The 15,012-nt window shown below is 36.5% G+C and overlaps 1 protein-coding gene across 1 annotated transcript in view; it reads right to left on the minus strand.

Annotated features, from left to right (window-relative positions):
• Window positions 1–243: 243 nt before the first annotated feature.
• The window catches only part of GRIK2 (glutamate ionotropic receptor kainate type subunit 2), an 805,806-nt gene continuing 791,037 nt past the window's right edge, over window positions 244–15,012 (minus strand). The window contains exon 16 of the mRNA XM_019520163.1: window positions 244–3,646. Coding sequence (XP_019375708.1) covers window positions 3,482–3,646 — 165 coding nt within the window. The 3' untranslated portion in view covers window positions 244–3,481. The remainder of the gene's footprint in view (window positions 3,647–15,012) is intronic.

The raw sequence follows: 15,012 nt of genomic DNA on the forward strand, positions 1-15,012 counted from the left end.
TCCCAGAGATGTCTAGGGCAGCAGGAAGAGGAAGTGAACACACAGCCCATGATGGCTACATAGCAGTGAGCCATGCTCTAGTGCCCCCCACCGGCTTCTTGCTTGAGCCGCTGCAGACATGTGGCTGCATTTCCTGAATCAAAAGTGAATGTCTGTTCATTTGCTTATTGGTTCAATCTCTGCAGCCCTGACTAGCCTGCAAAGACTGAATCAATTCTGGCTCAGGTTTTTTGGCTGTCTGTACTTAGCCTAAACATGAGCCAGAAAAAAGCCACAACCTTGTTACTGGAAAGCAATGGACTAACTGAGCTATTGTGGAAAACCACACAAAACAGCTGAACTGAGTAAAGACCAATTTGCATCTTCATAGGCCAGATGCTTAGCTGGCGTAAATTGGTGTAGCTCCACTGATTTTAATAGCGCTAGGAACATTATTGCCATTGCCCTTTGCAGTCATTAGAAATGGGTAAATTCTCCTCATAACAGGGAATTGTCTCCACAATTAGAAAAGGGGAAATGATCTACTGACATTCTGAGGACAAATAACCATTGGCAACATTTTTCTGTTGCTTTGGGGACACAGTGTATGTTAGTAATTATTGTTTAATTGCTTTAATTCTTTAAAAAGCAACAAGAATCATTGCCAGATATAACATATGGAGTTAGTGTATACATTCAAAAAGTGCCATTATCCCATTATAAATCTGTTGAGCCAATAATTTCTATTCTTGAATTTAAATACAAATCTCCAATTACCAATTACTTTGCATGTTTCTCTTACCATTGAAGGCTGTATATTCTCATTGAGATGCCAGTTAATCCACATTGCATTCAATCTTAGGATCCCCATTCCTTAGAGTTGTTTTCCCCAAATGATATATGGGGAATTTTCACCAAGATCCATACTTACTGTAGCTCACATTTATGCTATTAAAAATTAACCATTTGCATCAAGGGGAGAATGGAACTCCTGGTTATTTCAACACCCTTGATGGAGGGGAAAAAAAGGTTAGTTTGAATATAATACAGCATTAAACTTCATGACTTTACAAATTTTATTGTAAATCATCAGTCAATGCAATAGCCAATGTTTATTTTTTTCATTCCAAACCATCGTAATTAGGAGTTTCAATTACCCTTTATGACGGTTAAGATTTCCCTATATACTTAAAAATTGAACTTACGTTCAAAAGTTCATTACATTACTATGATTTTCTTTTTCTCAGCACCTTTGCTGAACATGTGGGGATTTTATCATCATTTTTTTTTCCTGCCAAAGATAATCTGTTCATTATATCACATAAATGAGATGAAATTCTCACAAACAGCAAAAACTTTACTTTCTTAATCCCTATTCACAATGAAAATGGCCAGCTCAGTGTCTATGAAAATTTATGGGAACTGGGTATTAGACACAAACCCCCAAGTTGCATAATATAGTCTCTACAGTTTTGGTGATATATATTCTACTTTTTTGTTGGAAATGTGAACTTTTTATAAATTAATAGCTTTGGATGACAACATTACATTGTGCCTTGACTATATAGATTCATTGCTCATTAATGACTGATTTCTTATCCCTATAATTTTAAATTTCTGTTCCAAAAAAGGAAGCCAAATAAAATATTGTCTGGATTAAAAAATAACTGGCTGTGGACATAATGTTACTTCATAACCCATCACTACAAATTTCACCTCATTTTCTGATTACAAATAATTAAACTAGGGTGCAAGATTTAACATCCATGGGGAGGTATTTTGATGTTATGTCCTGAAACCCTTTAGAAGCAGGATGGGTAAATTAGATAAGTAGCAACCTGATCCTGCAAACACTTAGTATGCAGTGTAGTGCTAGTTATTGTGAGCAGCTTCAGTGAAATAACTGGCATAGGCTTAGTACCAAGTGTTTGCGGGAGCAGGCATTATGGTGTTATTATCATCAGTACCAGTGCTAACACAAAGTACTGTACATATATTGTTCAATTCATACAGCAAAAACAAAACAACAACTAAAACTGTCATAATTTTAATGCTTTTTTTTTAATTTTGTGCATTGGAGTCAAACAGAAAACTGTGTGCACTTCAACTGTTATCACAATGTGGTCAAGAGGTCTGTGTCTTTTACCATTTACACACAATTGTTCATTACAGCATGTTATCAGCCTAGTGGAAACTAGGGGTGTAGCATGGTAAGCAGTGGTGGTAGTGCACCTAGCTTTTATATTATCTAACTTGAAAATATTTCTCTTCTAAGATTCCTTTTTCTTGATAAAAATAGTTTTCACCAAACGTTGGTGGTGCACACGCACTACCATTCATGCTTGGCATCACACCCCCCAACAGGAACACATGTTCTTATTTTGTTGATAAAAAGTATTACAAAAATTTCCATACAAAAACTATTTTCATAGAAATCTTGCATTTCCACAAATAAACCTGAACATTTTTCTGAAAAAACTGCTCAAGAATTTTGCTCATTTAACACTGTGACTGTATTGATAAATGCAGTCCTCTTTTAAAGTTCTCCACATTTAGGTGACCAATCCCATTTCCACTAGTAGCGAGAATTGCACAGGCCCCATTGAGTTCAATTAGTAGCAGGGATAAAGCCTTTCTGGCTAAAATGCAAGCCTTCTATGTGCCAAATACACTCGTTTCCCCCCTTCCTTCATTCCACAGTTAGAGAAAAATGTAATTCCTTACATCTAAAGGTTGTAAAATACATTCCTTTGTACACAGGAAAACTTTTATGTCATCTAAATTTGGGTCAACCTTATGATTTTCTCAGATCAAAGTTCCAACCCAGGTAAATTTAAGAAAACTACTACTGCCTTATTAACTGTCATGTATTATTATTTCTTTCAGTGGCACAGGCAGTCCCAAAAGCAAGTGAGTCTCCCCATATTCATCTTTCTGTTCACAAGATCCTTATTTTCTTTTCTTTAAAACTTCTCCCATCCATTACGCTCATATCGCCTGTCCAACTGGCAGTTACAGTCTCTAGATATGGACCAACAGTTACCAACTCTTTGATGCTTGGAAGTTCTGACGAACATACTGTTTCTTGCTCCACTAAATTTCCCAGACATTATTTTTAAAAGACTCCTTCAGTGGTTAATTACTGTGTTAGCCTTATTCTCCACCTCCTGGCAACCGTTGAACTTCAAAAGGAACCTGTAATTTCTCACTGAGACTGCATTTGAAACCAGCCACAAAACTCACATGTAACATTCATTCATTCAGAATGGTGGAACCCATGACAAACAGTGTAACCCCCGCATAACTTGGTTGATCCATGATGCTTGTGATTCGAGTCTGGCCATTGCAACTGCTTAGATCAGAGTCTCTAGTTCATAGACACAGCGGCATGAGGTAACTCATTTTATTTTGCACAGGTTGCATATTTCCACAGGAAACATTCTCGCAAAGTTGTTTGGAAAAAAGACGACAGTTTGTGCTTGGGGTATCTGGCCACCCAGCTCTATGCCATGGTTTCTTTACCTGGCAACCTTCTGTCGTTAAACGTGTGCATGTTGATGACTTCTTCTGTTTTCACAATAACAGGGGCCTGTGGTTTGTGTTTTAACCGACGCTGACACTTCAGAGACATCCTCAGCTCCTCTACCATGGCACTACAGAAGGACCTCTACAGGGGAAATTTAAGAAGAAGAAGGGAAAAAAAAAAGCTGTAAGAAAGATCAAGCTGCAATGCCTAGAAGCAGATTCACTGTTTTGGCACAGCCTTGTCAGCCCTATAAGTTTGCCACATTTCAGCCTGGAGCTCATAACAAATTGCTGTCTTTTAAATATGCATCACATAATAATTAAAATGACTTATCAAGCTGTGATGGCTCATTGGAAATTTCACCTTGTCTCTACAATTATTTATCTGCCAACTACTGTCTGCTGATGCACGTTATATGTAAAGAGATTTCAGACAGATGCTCTGTTAGTAAAGTTTAGCCTTACAGGTTAAAGTTTGAATTTACATGCACTTGCAAACCCTGAATATCTCCACAGTGTATACTTTACATATATTTTACTTCTATAAATTCTGTGTTGCTGTGTTCAAGCTCTTAGATGGATTTACCTAGTACAAAGTTAGCTTAAATTATTTTAAAATAATATAAAAAAGGAAATGCAATGGTAATGCAATGTGCCTTAGGTCAACAGCTATTCATGAAGTTAAGTGGAAAACAAATATCCAATATATTATTTTGCATCTCTTTAGCTTCAAATCTTCATCATCATAAAAGCTATTGTCCACAGAAGAATACTTTTCATGAAAGATTATTTACATACAAAATATTAGATTTTATTTCAAACTGAATGGCTTAAACTCCTGAAAGCAAACTATAAGAAAGATATGTCTTAATACAAACTAGTTTTTCAGAGCAGTGTAAACAAAAAAGGACAGATAGAGCATTCATTTCTTTGCTCACCACTATTCAGAGTGTGCCCCCATCTGCAGGGAGTGGAGGAGAGAATGTTTGCCCATTATTCCAAACTGTGGACAAGTGGGGCATGAAAGAGGTGAAGAACATGGCAATAGCATTAGCTTTGCATACTTCATCATTCCAGCCAGGTATCCAGACACATGGTGAGGTGTGAACTGCTCCATTCAAAAAGATAAGGGACAGGAGAGAAAAACTATTATTCTCTGAGCTCAGCTATGTGTTGTCCTTTACTCAAGGCCAGATGTATAGTCCAACTCTTTGGCCACATCCACATGAGTGCAGACATTTGTTCCCCCGGGGAAAAGAAGCAGCAGCACATCTTATGCCACTGCTACTTGTCCCTGGGGAATGCCTGTGCTATGCTCCCTTTGGCGCAAGGCAGGTTACCCCAGGTAGAGTAGGGAAGGCTGGGGCCAGCAACTATGCTGGCCCCAGCAGCCTTACCTGGGGTGCTGGGGGATTTGGGGAGCTGCAGCCATGGCACTCCTGCAGCTGGGAGTCTGGCCAGAAGCTGGAAAGTGGCTCCTGCAGGCCAGGCTCTGTTTTTTCTTTCAAAGAAAGAAAATGAAAAAAAAAAGAGGCTGGGCTCTATTGGAAATGTGACCTTGTATCATTAGAAATATTACTTTTTAACAGCTGAATACTTCCTTCTGAAATATTTCTTAAATATTGTTTGTTACTTTATGAAACATATGAATAGATAAATCCAATTTCCACAAGTAACTTCCTTGGCCTGGTTCCTAATATAAATTCCAAATATCGATTTTTCAATATCATGTAAAATATGCCAAATACATACAAAAACCCAGAATTATTTTTTTAAAAAGCCAAAACATTATTTTCTAGTTTTCACTTAAATCTCAAGATTCCTTGTAATAGATAACATATAAAGAAATGTATTTAAAAGGTGCAGGCTTTTTGACTGGGGGATCTCCTGGGATCAAACCCCACCCATGCTGCAAGGTAGCAGCATGAGGAATGCCTGCATGTGCAGGGCATGGCACCACATACCACACATCCAAGCTCACCTGGGTGCAGCCTTCATGTTTGGCCTCCTTGTACCTTTCCAGTGGCTGCTAATCCCTAAATCCAAGCATGTCATCTATAAATCCAAACACTGGCATCATAAAACCCTTTAAAATAACTCCATGTGTACACTGCACACCTAAGGTAGCCAAATATCATAGAATCATAGAAAAGTAGGGTTGAAAGGGACCTCAGGAGGTCACCTAGTCCAACCCCCTGCTCAAAGCAGGACCAGCAAAATATGCTGCTCCATGTTTTCTACTACGAAGATTGAAATAATTTTAATTGTGTTCCTACTGTGCTGAGGGCAGGCTTATTAGAACTGCTGAAAATCAGTGCCAGTTGGCTTGCCCTCAGCATCATGTGGACTTAGCTGTATTTCTTTCTGTCAAGAAAGGGTTCCACTGGGTGCCACTGCTGGGCATGGTATATTTGCAATCTAAACATGGCCAAAGAATCTGGAATTGCTGTTAATCATTGACTTCTTTTGTGAGATTAACAATATATCAGAAGTAAATTTTCACTTTGTTCATTTTCTCCTTTGCTTCAGGCCCCCTATTTTATTTGTAAATAACTAACTACCCAGTATGTCAACCAAACCTGATGCTTCATTTGGTCTTGGGAATACAGCCACCCAGTCCAACTTAGTGCCTGTTTAAGATGCCTAAGTGAGAAATTGTGATCACAAAAATTCCCACTTAGATGCCAGAATGTACAAGGTTCTGTTCTCTCTTTCGTATGAGAAATTCAAATTCCTACATCCCAGAATGGCCTAACCAGTAGGCTATTCAAGGCTGAAACATTCTCTGCTTCCTTTTGTTGACACTGTTTTACTTTGCATAGAAGGTATAAATAATCCTTAGCCCAGCCACAGTGAGAGGGAAGTAGAAAAAACAAGGTAATGCTTAACTAAGAGTTACAATACTCATCTACCACAGAGGTCCTTGACTTGATTATTTTTAAAATGTTTTATCTAGTAACTTTTTAAATGTAAAAGAGGTTAATAATCACTGATGCAATATCAGAAACTAAATGTCTCTTCTTCCAGTTAGTCAAGACATTCCTTCTCTGTCTTTCTTTCTCTCTCTTCTGTTTGGTTCAATCGTCATAAACCTATGTCTAACACTCATTGGGTGTATCTACACATGCAATTAATTCAAAGCAGTAAACTCTAGAGCAGTTTGAGCTCAAATAAACTACTTCTGGGCACAGCATCTACACATGCACCCAGGACAGCAGTGATTTGAGATGGGGAAGAGCAGTTTATGCCAGGGAAGCTCCTGCCCTGCTCTGCCCCAGGCTCTGGGTGGTGGCATTGGGCGGTAGAGGGGCTGGTTGGGGCACGAGGGTGCTGAAAGTGTGGAGACATGTGGCTAGGCAGCAGGTAGGAGTCTGGCCCCCTGCTGGCTGGACTGACTGGGTGCAATTTACATCTACAGTTGGCATCTGTACATACATTTAATTGCAGTTAATTACTCTGACAGAAGTTAGTACTGTTCCAGATAGTACTCTCTTATGGTGGTGTTAATTAGTTTACTGCAGCCTAATGTTGTCACACATGTAGAAGGTGATGCTTTACTCCACAACTAAGTCTGTTCCACAGTAAAGTGCACATATAGACGCAGCCATCTTGAATGAGTGCTCTAACTATTAAGCTATCATTTGAAAGGAATGCAGTGTATACCATTCCTCTGGTCATGTTTTGAAACAAAGTAATATCCACTGATTTCTCTAATAGGGGTTCGGCAATTATCTTCAGGACAGAGTTCAGATTGTGAGTCCAAAGAGAATCCAATGCATTCTTGTAGAAAACAATAATATATATCTTGGGGAGGGCAGGATATAAGACCCAAACCTGCCCTCAGCATGTCCTGCTGGCTAGTTTAGGTGACTCTGTGTTGTGAATATATTAGGAAGTACATGAGTCCCCATATATTATGCAGGGACCAAATACTGAGTGCCTGGTGCCTAAAGGTTTATAAATACACTGCATTGCCTAAGTCCTGTGGCAGATCTGGCTGTGGTTATTACTGATTTATCTCAGTGCAATAAAATCAGAGTACGCAGAACAGCTGTCAATTAAACATGGTCAAAGCAGGGATGAAATGAGTTTCTCTTTTGGTTTTAAGCCATTTTTATAATATAATATTTGATTCTGTTCATGGTGTTATTCTGCAAAAAAAAAAAGAATTAAACATTCCCAATTACCTGAGTGAATACAAAGATATGCCTCTAAATCCAGGATACAGCTGAGGACTATGAAAATGCTTTCCTTCCCATGTGAAGGAAAACATCTCCTAATAGCCCTGAGTTAGGCCCTTAAATCCCAAAGAAGGTCAGAATTTAAAGGCCATATCTTTCCTTATGGAAAAGAAAAGATATCTCTCTACTCAACTTGCTGGCTTTTTTAGATCTCATTCTTAACCCATACTTTCCCAAGCAACAGATTCCACTAGGTAGCCAGGCACCTTAAAGTTAGGCATTGCAACACTGACTGCTGGAGCATCTGACAGAATCTCTTAGTACAGTTGGCCCCGGGATGCCAATGAAATCCAGATACCTAAATCCTTTTTCAAAGTACAATTTCGGCTTCTATGGCACTTAAAAATTTGAAAAATTTACCACTTAATGTTTCTATCAAGATATCTAACAGGCTTGACACAGAATGAATATCTGTCCCTTTAGAACTGCATTGAAACTCAATCAATTCTTCTGTAAGTTACCAACGTTTCAACTTGCAATCGCTCTCATCATTGAATAGGATTCCAACTTATAGTCAAGAAAAGAAAGGATACACAGCCTATGGCCAATATCCTGAAACCCTATCCCTGCTATATAATGAGCTAATTACTGTTATTTTACATAAATATAGTCTGTAAAAGAGAGAGAGAGAGAGAGAAAGAGAAAGAGAGAAAAAAGGAGAAAAGAAGAAAAAGAAAGAAAAAGAAAAAAAGGGGCTGGACTATATTTAAAAATATGGCCTTGTACCATTGGAAATATTACTTTTAAACAGCTGAATATTTCCTTCTGAAATATTCTTTAAATATTGTTTGTTACTTCATAAAATATATACATAGACAGATCCTATTTCCACAAGTAACTTCATCAGCCTGGTTCTTAACATAAAGTCCATATATCCTTGCTCTTTGCTATCATGTAAAATATGCCAAACATATACAAAAACCCAGATTTTTTTTAAAAGCCCAACCATCATGTTTTAGTTTTCACCTAAATCTCTTGATTCCCTTTAATAGATAACATGCAAATGAAATTTATGTGAAAGCCTGACATTAGTATATATATATTTTTTTTTAAAAGGTAAGTAAAATTTGTCGTGTCAATAATTAAATTCTGTTTAAGTATATAAATATTTTGTAACAGTTTCCCTTGCTCTGTACTTTTAAAATATTTCACATAAATTCAGTCCATTTAAACTTATCTGTATATGCTATATTTGCAAAAAGTTGAAATCACTACACATAACTTCTAATTTTTAAAATCTTAAATAAAGAATAATAATTAATATGCTTTCTAGGAAATAACCTGTCTTTAGTGACCATTCATACAATAAGAAAAAGGAGGACATTCTCTTTGTAAATGACATTCCCTGTTAAGAACATCTTGAGTTTAGTTCTTTGATTGTATCTGCAGAAACTACATAAAGAAATGTACTTGAAAGTCATGTGAAGAAGGTTTATAAAGGATTACTCTGACCTGGACCTTTCTTTAATCAAAATTCTCCCCTCACCTCTTCATTTCTAGATTGCCTCAAATCATCTTTTTCTATCTACAGAAACTTGGTGTCTTTGCATTGTTAGGACCCAACATTTTGAGCAATAACATATGAAATAAAAAGGGAGATTTACAATGTTTTTTGTGATTGGCTGATAACAACACTTTCAGAGAAGTCTCATAAGACATGATCCAATGTTTCATGCAATTTAAATTGGCCATTGAATTTGTTAGAAAAAACTGTGAAAGTCTGACAGATTGCAGGTTGTATTTAAAAAAATGCTTCTCTCCTGAGGAGTAGCTTTGTGAATGAATATTGTAAAATGTTCCATTTAATTCAGAGAGAATAACCTTTTGCCTTTTACTTATCTCCTGGATCTCAAGCAGGTTACAATAATACTAACCATTACTGAATTGTGGCTAACACTGATACAACCATAAGCTGTCTTTTTAAATGTAACTAAAAGTAAATATTGCCTGGAAGTCAATTTAGACATAATATGGTAGCAGAAGATTTGAAGAAAATTTAAAATTCTATAATATAATTATTAAAGCAAAAATGAGTATATTATAGTGAAATTAAATCAATATATAACATTAAGAAAAATGTACCTCTCATATAGTCATAAGATTAAAATGTTTAAAATAAAATTTTAATCAGCAATAGTGTCTTTTGTCTTGTGACACAAAGGAGCTCTATCAGAGATTAGCTTCTTCTGAAATGTAAAGAACTAAATTATATTACTTTACCCTATGCCACCACTCTCAGCTTGCAAGGTATAGTATAATAAGTGTGTTGGCAGAGTATAATAATTTCTTAACTTATAAGTGTTTAAAATCTCCACAGACAGTGGAAACTTCTAAAGCCTAACATAGTGCAGATTTGTATATATGCACATCCGTACCGAAGTCTGATAATATTTATTCTGTATCCTACTATTGCTATATATCAAATTTAGAGGAAAAGTAATTACAGAGTATATGAATAATCCTCAGATCTAACATTATTAAGTGTATCTCCATAAATTTTGTCTTTACAGACCATAAAAGGAGCAATAATTATTGAAACAATAAATATTAAAGTTTGACAGTGCATTGTGAATGCAGTAGGAGTATGCATTAAGTTAAAATTAAATAAAATGCATAAGAAAGTAAACAATTAGCTCATAAATTGCCTGAATGCAAAATTCTACCAAAAAACAAAAAGGAAATGGTACACCTATAGCCCTCTGAATATCTCAATTTAGCCAGCATTGCCCTTTTTTTTTATGTGTATTAACAAGCAGGGCTCCAATAATTTGTTCTTTCAAACTCTGTCTTCTTTTCTTCTGTGATGGACTTAGTGTAAAATTGACTGTCGAAATTCAACACAAAACTAAAAGATTTACTCATAAGTTCATTACCTCCAGCCTTGCATGTCAGATATTATTTGAAGCCTTGTTAAAATTTCTTAAAGCAGTAATGGCAGTAATCCTACAGCTTATATCAGACGTTATGGGTCAATGTTCTAACATCTACTAGGACATATCAATCAAACTGTTTTTTCATCTTGAAGTTAGCTAAGAGTGGATTCACAGTGCTACCCTGAGCCTCCTTTCTAATCAGTTTCTGCTTCCATATATATGTGACTTCCTTAGGGATTTTGAGTGGTGTATAGTGAGGACCTGTCAATCTAGTCTCATAGATCCATGGGTAAAAACACAAATTCTAGAAAAAATGTTAATATGTGATACATGCAGTCATGGACATTGCAGAAAGTAATGGAAAGCAAGAAACATACTTATGAGAATGGAAGAGATAAAAGAAAATATTTTATTTGAACCATTTCAAATTCAGTTTATATTAAAGAACATACCTGTACTAACCATAATTTTAGAGTGCTTATTACCAAAGTATATTTAGACAACAGTTCACATAATGCCACATGTTCTTGAAAAAAGCTTGCATTCAAAGTGACATATCGTTACAAAGAATTTGCCAGTGCAGTGATTTCTTGATCTAGAGCAAGTGTAACATGCAACTATACTGCAAACTTAATTTCCAAGCAATTAACTACAGTATTCACAGACAGACTCTCTATTTCAGCATTAGCACTTGCTGCTTTTATGTTGGATAATGAAGCAGAATCTGACTTAAGTAGTTAGCTATGGTTTCAAACTAAAGTCAGTAAAAGAGTTGAGAAGAAACTGAAAATAAAACAAAGAAAAACTTAGAGTCCACCAGGCAGCTTCGGAGAATGAAAGCTTTTTCTCTAGTATCATTTCTGTAAAGTCCTGACCAATGGAATTTTTCTGGGTGATAGCTTGGTGAAACTGAGGAGGTTTTCCTTTGAAACAGAGTTGAATGTTGATTGCTCCAAAAAAAGTTTTCTATCTACCTAGTAGAGAAGATCAATCTATATATGACCGGGGGCTTCTCCTTATCAACAAAGCCATGTTTAATGTAGAATTGTATATGGCTGAGAGTAAACCACTCATGCTCACTCAGGTTCCAGAGTTGCTGGATGAGCTTGGCCCATTACCTTCAAGGATCTCCCAAAAAGTCAAACAGCTCGCTACTATTAAATTGCTAATATCTCTCAACAGGAGGGCAAGATGCCAACTTCTCTCAAATGTGAAGATTTTAGGATTGTGTTGAATAAACTTCCAATTGATGGACAAAGACTTAGTCAGCTACTCTCCATTTTCTACCTTTCCTTTTCTAGCAATGATGACTACGAAGCTTATAGCATAGCACCTTTGGCCATCTGAAATCGTCTGACTTCTTTGACCAGATTCAGCCTGTGGGGCTTGGAAACTGCACTAGTTCCACTGGTTTATGAGGTCTCCTAGTGTTTCTCAAAGATGCTTTTGTTTAGCTGTATCAGCAGCACTGACCATGAGGTTTCAGCTGACTCACCTGTGGACCTAGGCTGGGGTGGGTGTGATTGCACTTGTGTAGTTCCATTCTTCCCTCTCAGAGAGTTCCCAGAGGATGGTATAGGGCAATTGCTCATCAGCCCGGAGGGCTGTCTCTCATGCGGGATTCCACAAGGTTTCATTCTGTCATCCCTCCTTTCAACATGTATATGAGGCCACTGGGGGGAGATAATGAGACAATTTGGGCTGTGGTGCCATCAAGATGTAGATGACACACAGCACTACATCTCTGTTTTGTCAGACCAGGAAAGTGCAGTCTCTTTGCACTTCTGGTACCTGGCTGAAATAGGGGTAAGATTGAATTTCAATCCAGAAAAGATATTAAAATGGACAAGTACAGGGAAGAATGTAGAAGGTAGTGTGCGCCATTCTTAGTGTAGGCTCTGCTCAACCCTCGGTCAAGGTGTTTTGTAGTTTCAGGGTTTTTTCAGATTTCAGAGTGCTCCTGCTTGCCCAGGCTGCATTAATGGCTATGTCCCATTTGTATTCAGTTAGATAGTGGCAGGGGCTTCTATCTGGTGTGGATTTTCCTACAATTATCCAGAACATATTAAGTCACCGCAATCCATTTTAAGTGGGGCTTCCATTGCAAAAATCTGCTGAATGCTTATCAAGTGTTTTTAGCAATATGGATTATGTCATAGACTAACTGTGTACAGAATTGTTCCATGCACGTTTTACAGTGCTGTAATTTAGTGCAATTTTTATAGCATTATAAAGTCACAGCACTCTTAAACATGACAGAAGTGTTGTGGTTAGTGGGAAGGTCCTCTAAGCTTCCCTGAACTTTGCAGGCTACAAGGCAGGGCGTGTTCCCCAGGATCCTGGGGCTCTCCACTGGTCAGAAATTTGTGCTCCTGGTTGCCCAGGTTACACCAATAGCTATTTCCCATCTGTATTCAGCTAGCTAGTGACAACAGTTTCTATCTAGTATGGACTTTGCTACAATTATCCAGAACATACTGGGTTGCTGCAATCCATTTTTAGTAGGACTTCCACTGAATGCTTATCAAGTGTTCTTAGCAATATGGAGTATGTCATAGAAAGTCAAGCACATAGCTGGTGTTAAACAAATAATTAGTTTGCAGAGTATTGGCTACCTGTTTTAGGCTGCTTTCAAAGTAATATTTTAATTTATAGCTATATTTGGCAATGTATTCTTAGCTATGGAAGAAATTTCTTTCCTTCCTCCAGTTCTGATCCTACTAACACTAATGCCAGTCAGCTGGGTCCTTTTGCTGTCAGCCCCTAGATTTAAAAGTACGTCTAGTTAAAGTTCAACTTTTTTGATCTTGTTTCTGCCTTCATTTCCCTGCTGGTTGTGTAACACTAAAGTTTTTTTTTGATTTTGCAGAGTGCCATATAAAAGCAATTGTAAGAAACAGGCCAAGCCGCCTTTCAGGGCAAGAATTTATCAGGATCAACATGTACAAGTTAAAATTCCACAATATAGTTAATAAGTAATTGTATAATACAGCACCCTTTGGAACTAAATGTAACTTCTCAAATTTTGAGAAGCTGTATAGTTGTGAATGCTGAATTAAATTTATCTATGAAATATTACTGTAAATATATTTAATAGCTATAGAGCAGTATAATCCAATATTTTACTTTTCATGTAAGGTACTACATGGTCTTGAATTATATCAACCAGAGTATTAATACTAATTTCATTTATAGTTCCTTTCATGTTGGCAGAATTGGTTATTAGCAATTGTCTAGCATAAGACAACTTGAAAATGAACTTTCTTTTACAAGGATTAACATCTCTTTTTCTGTAATTCCATGGCTTAATCCCACAGAGTAGATATATTTTCTTCAACTTCAACTATCGTCAGTTAGAGATGCTCAACACCTTCATGAACTGAATCTCCAGAATTATAGTAAACTAAAAAATATTATTTGACAGTTTCTTTAACTTTAATTTTGATCACCACTTGTTGATCTGACCTCAGTTATGAGCCATCCCTATAAACTAATCAAATGTTTCTATTGCCTTATATTTAATGCAGATGACTTTAAAAAAATTGAGAGGGAGATATTTATGAAGTTGGACATTTTTAAATAAGACTTATTTGATGCAGGAAAAAGGAAATATTAGAAGAACATGCATATTAATAATGTGGTGACAATTTTTTCTTTGAGAACAAGTAAAACAAGGAACCAGGAATGATATTTTTGATTTCTTCTGATGCTAAGATGAAAGTGGATTGTAAATGGTTAGGAAAAAAAAACTGACATGTTTAACAACATTGCATAAGCAACATTTAGATTTTTCTGTGTCAAAAAACCAATAATATCAAAAAGGAGGTCTTGAAATTTTGGCCCTGATCCTGCAATGAGTATATACATAGTCTTTATCCCAGGAACAATCTGGAGCCCTGGTTATGTTACATTCATATTTATGAGCTTGCAGGACTCCGATTTACAATAAGCATCACTTTCAAGGATGACATTATCTGCTGGACAACTTGACATGTGTAAAGCCTCTTAGTATTGCTAGCCTCTTACTATTGCTCCATAATTAATTCAGATTAACAACTACATAACTCAGTGTCATTGTCCATTTTTAATAGATGGTTGTTAAATTGCAATCAAAACTCAAAATAGAGATCATGAGTTTAAATGTTTTATTGTTTGCAAATAGTTTGAAAAAATGTCAGTCAATCAAAATTTTCATTTCCATTGTTTTGTTCTATTTTTACACTTTTATCTTTCTACATCGTTACCAGTATATGGTTATCTCATTACATTTCTGGCTTTTACAAAATATAGTCTAATATATACACATGTAAGTGATTTTTTTCAAGAGGGCATTACACTTGAATTCAGCCCTCACCCTCAAGTATCCCACACATATCTACACACACACACCCACA

This window comes from Gavialis gangeticus, unplaced genomic scaffold, assembly GCF_001723915.1.
Source record: "Gavialis gangeticus isolate Ggan-Ray unplaced genomic scaffold, GavGan_comp1, whole genome shotgun sequence".
In the NCBI taxonomy this organism is placed as follows: Eukaryota; Metazoa; Chordata; order Crocodylia; family Gavialidae; genus Gavialis; species Gavialis gangeticus.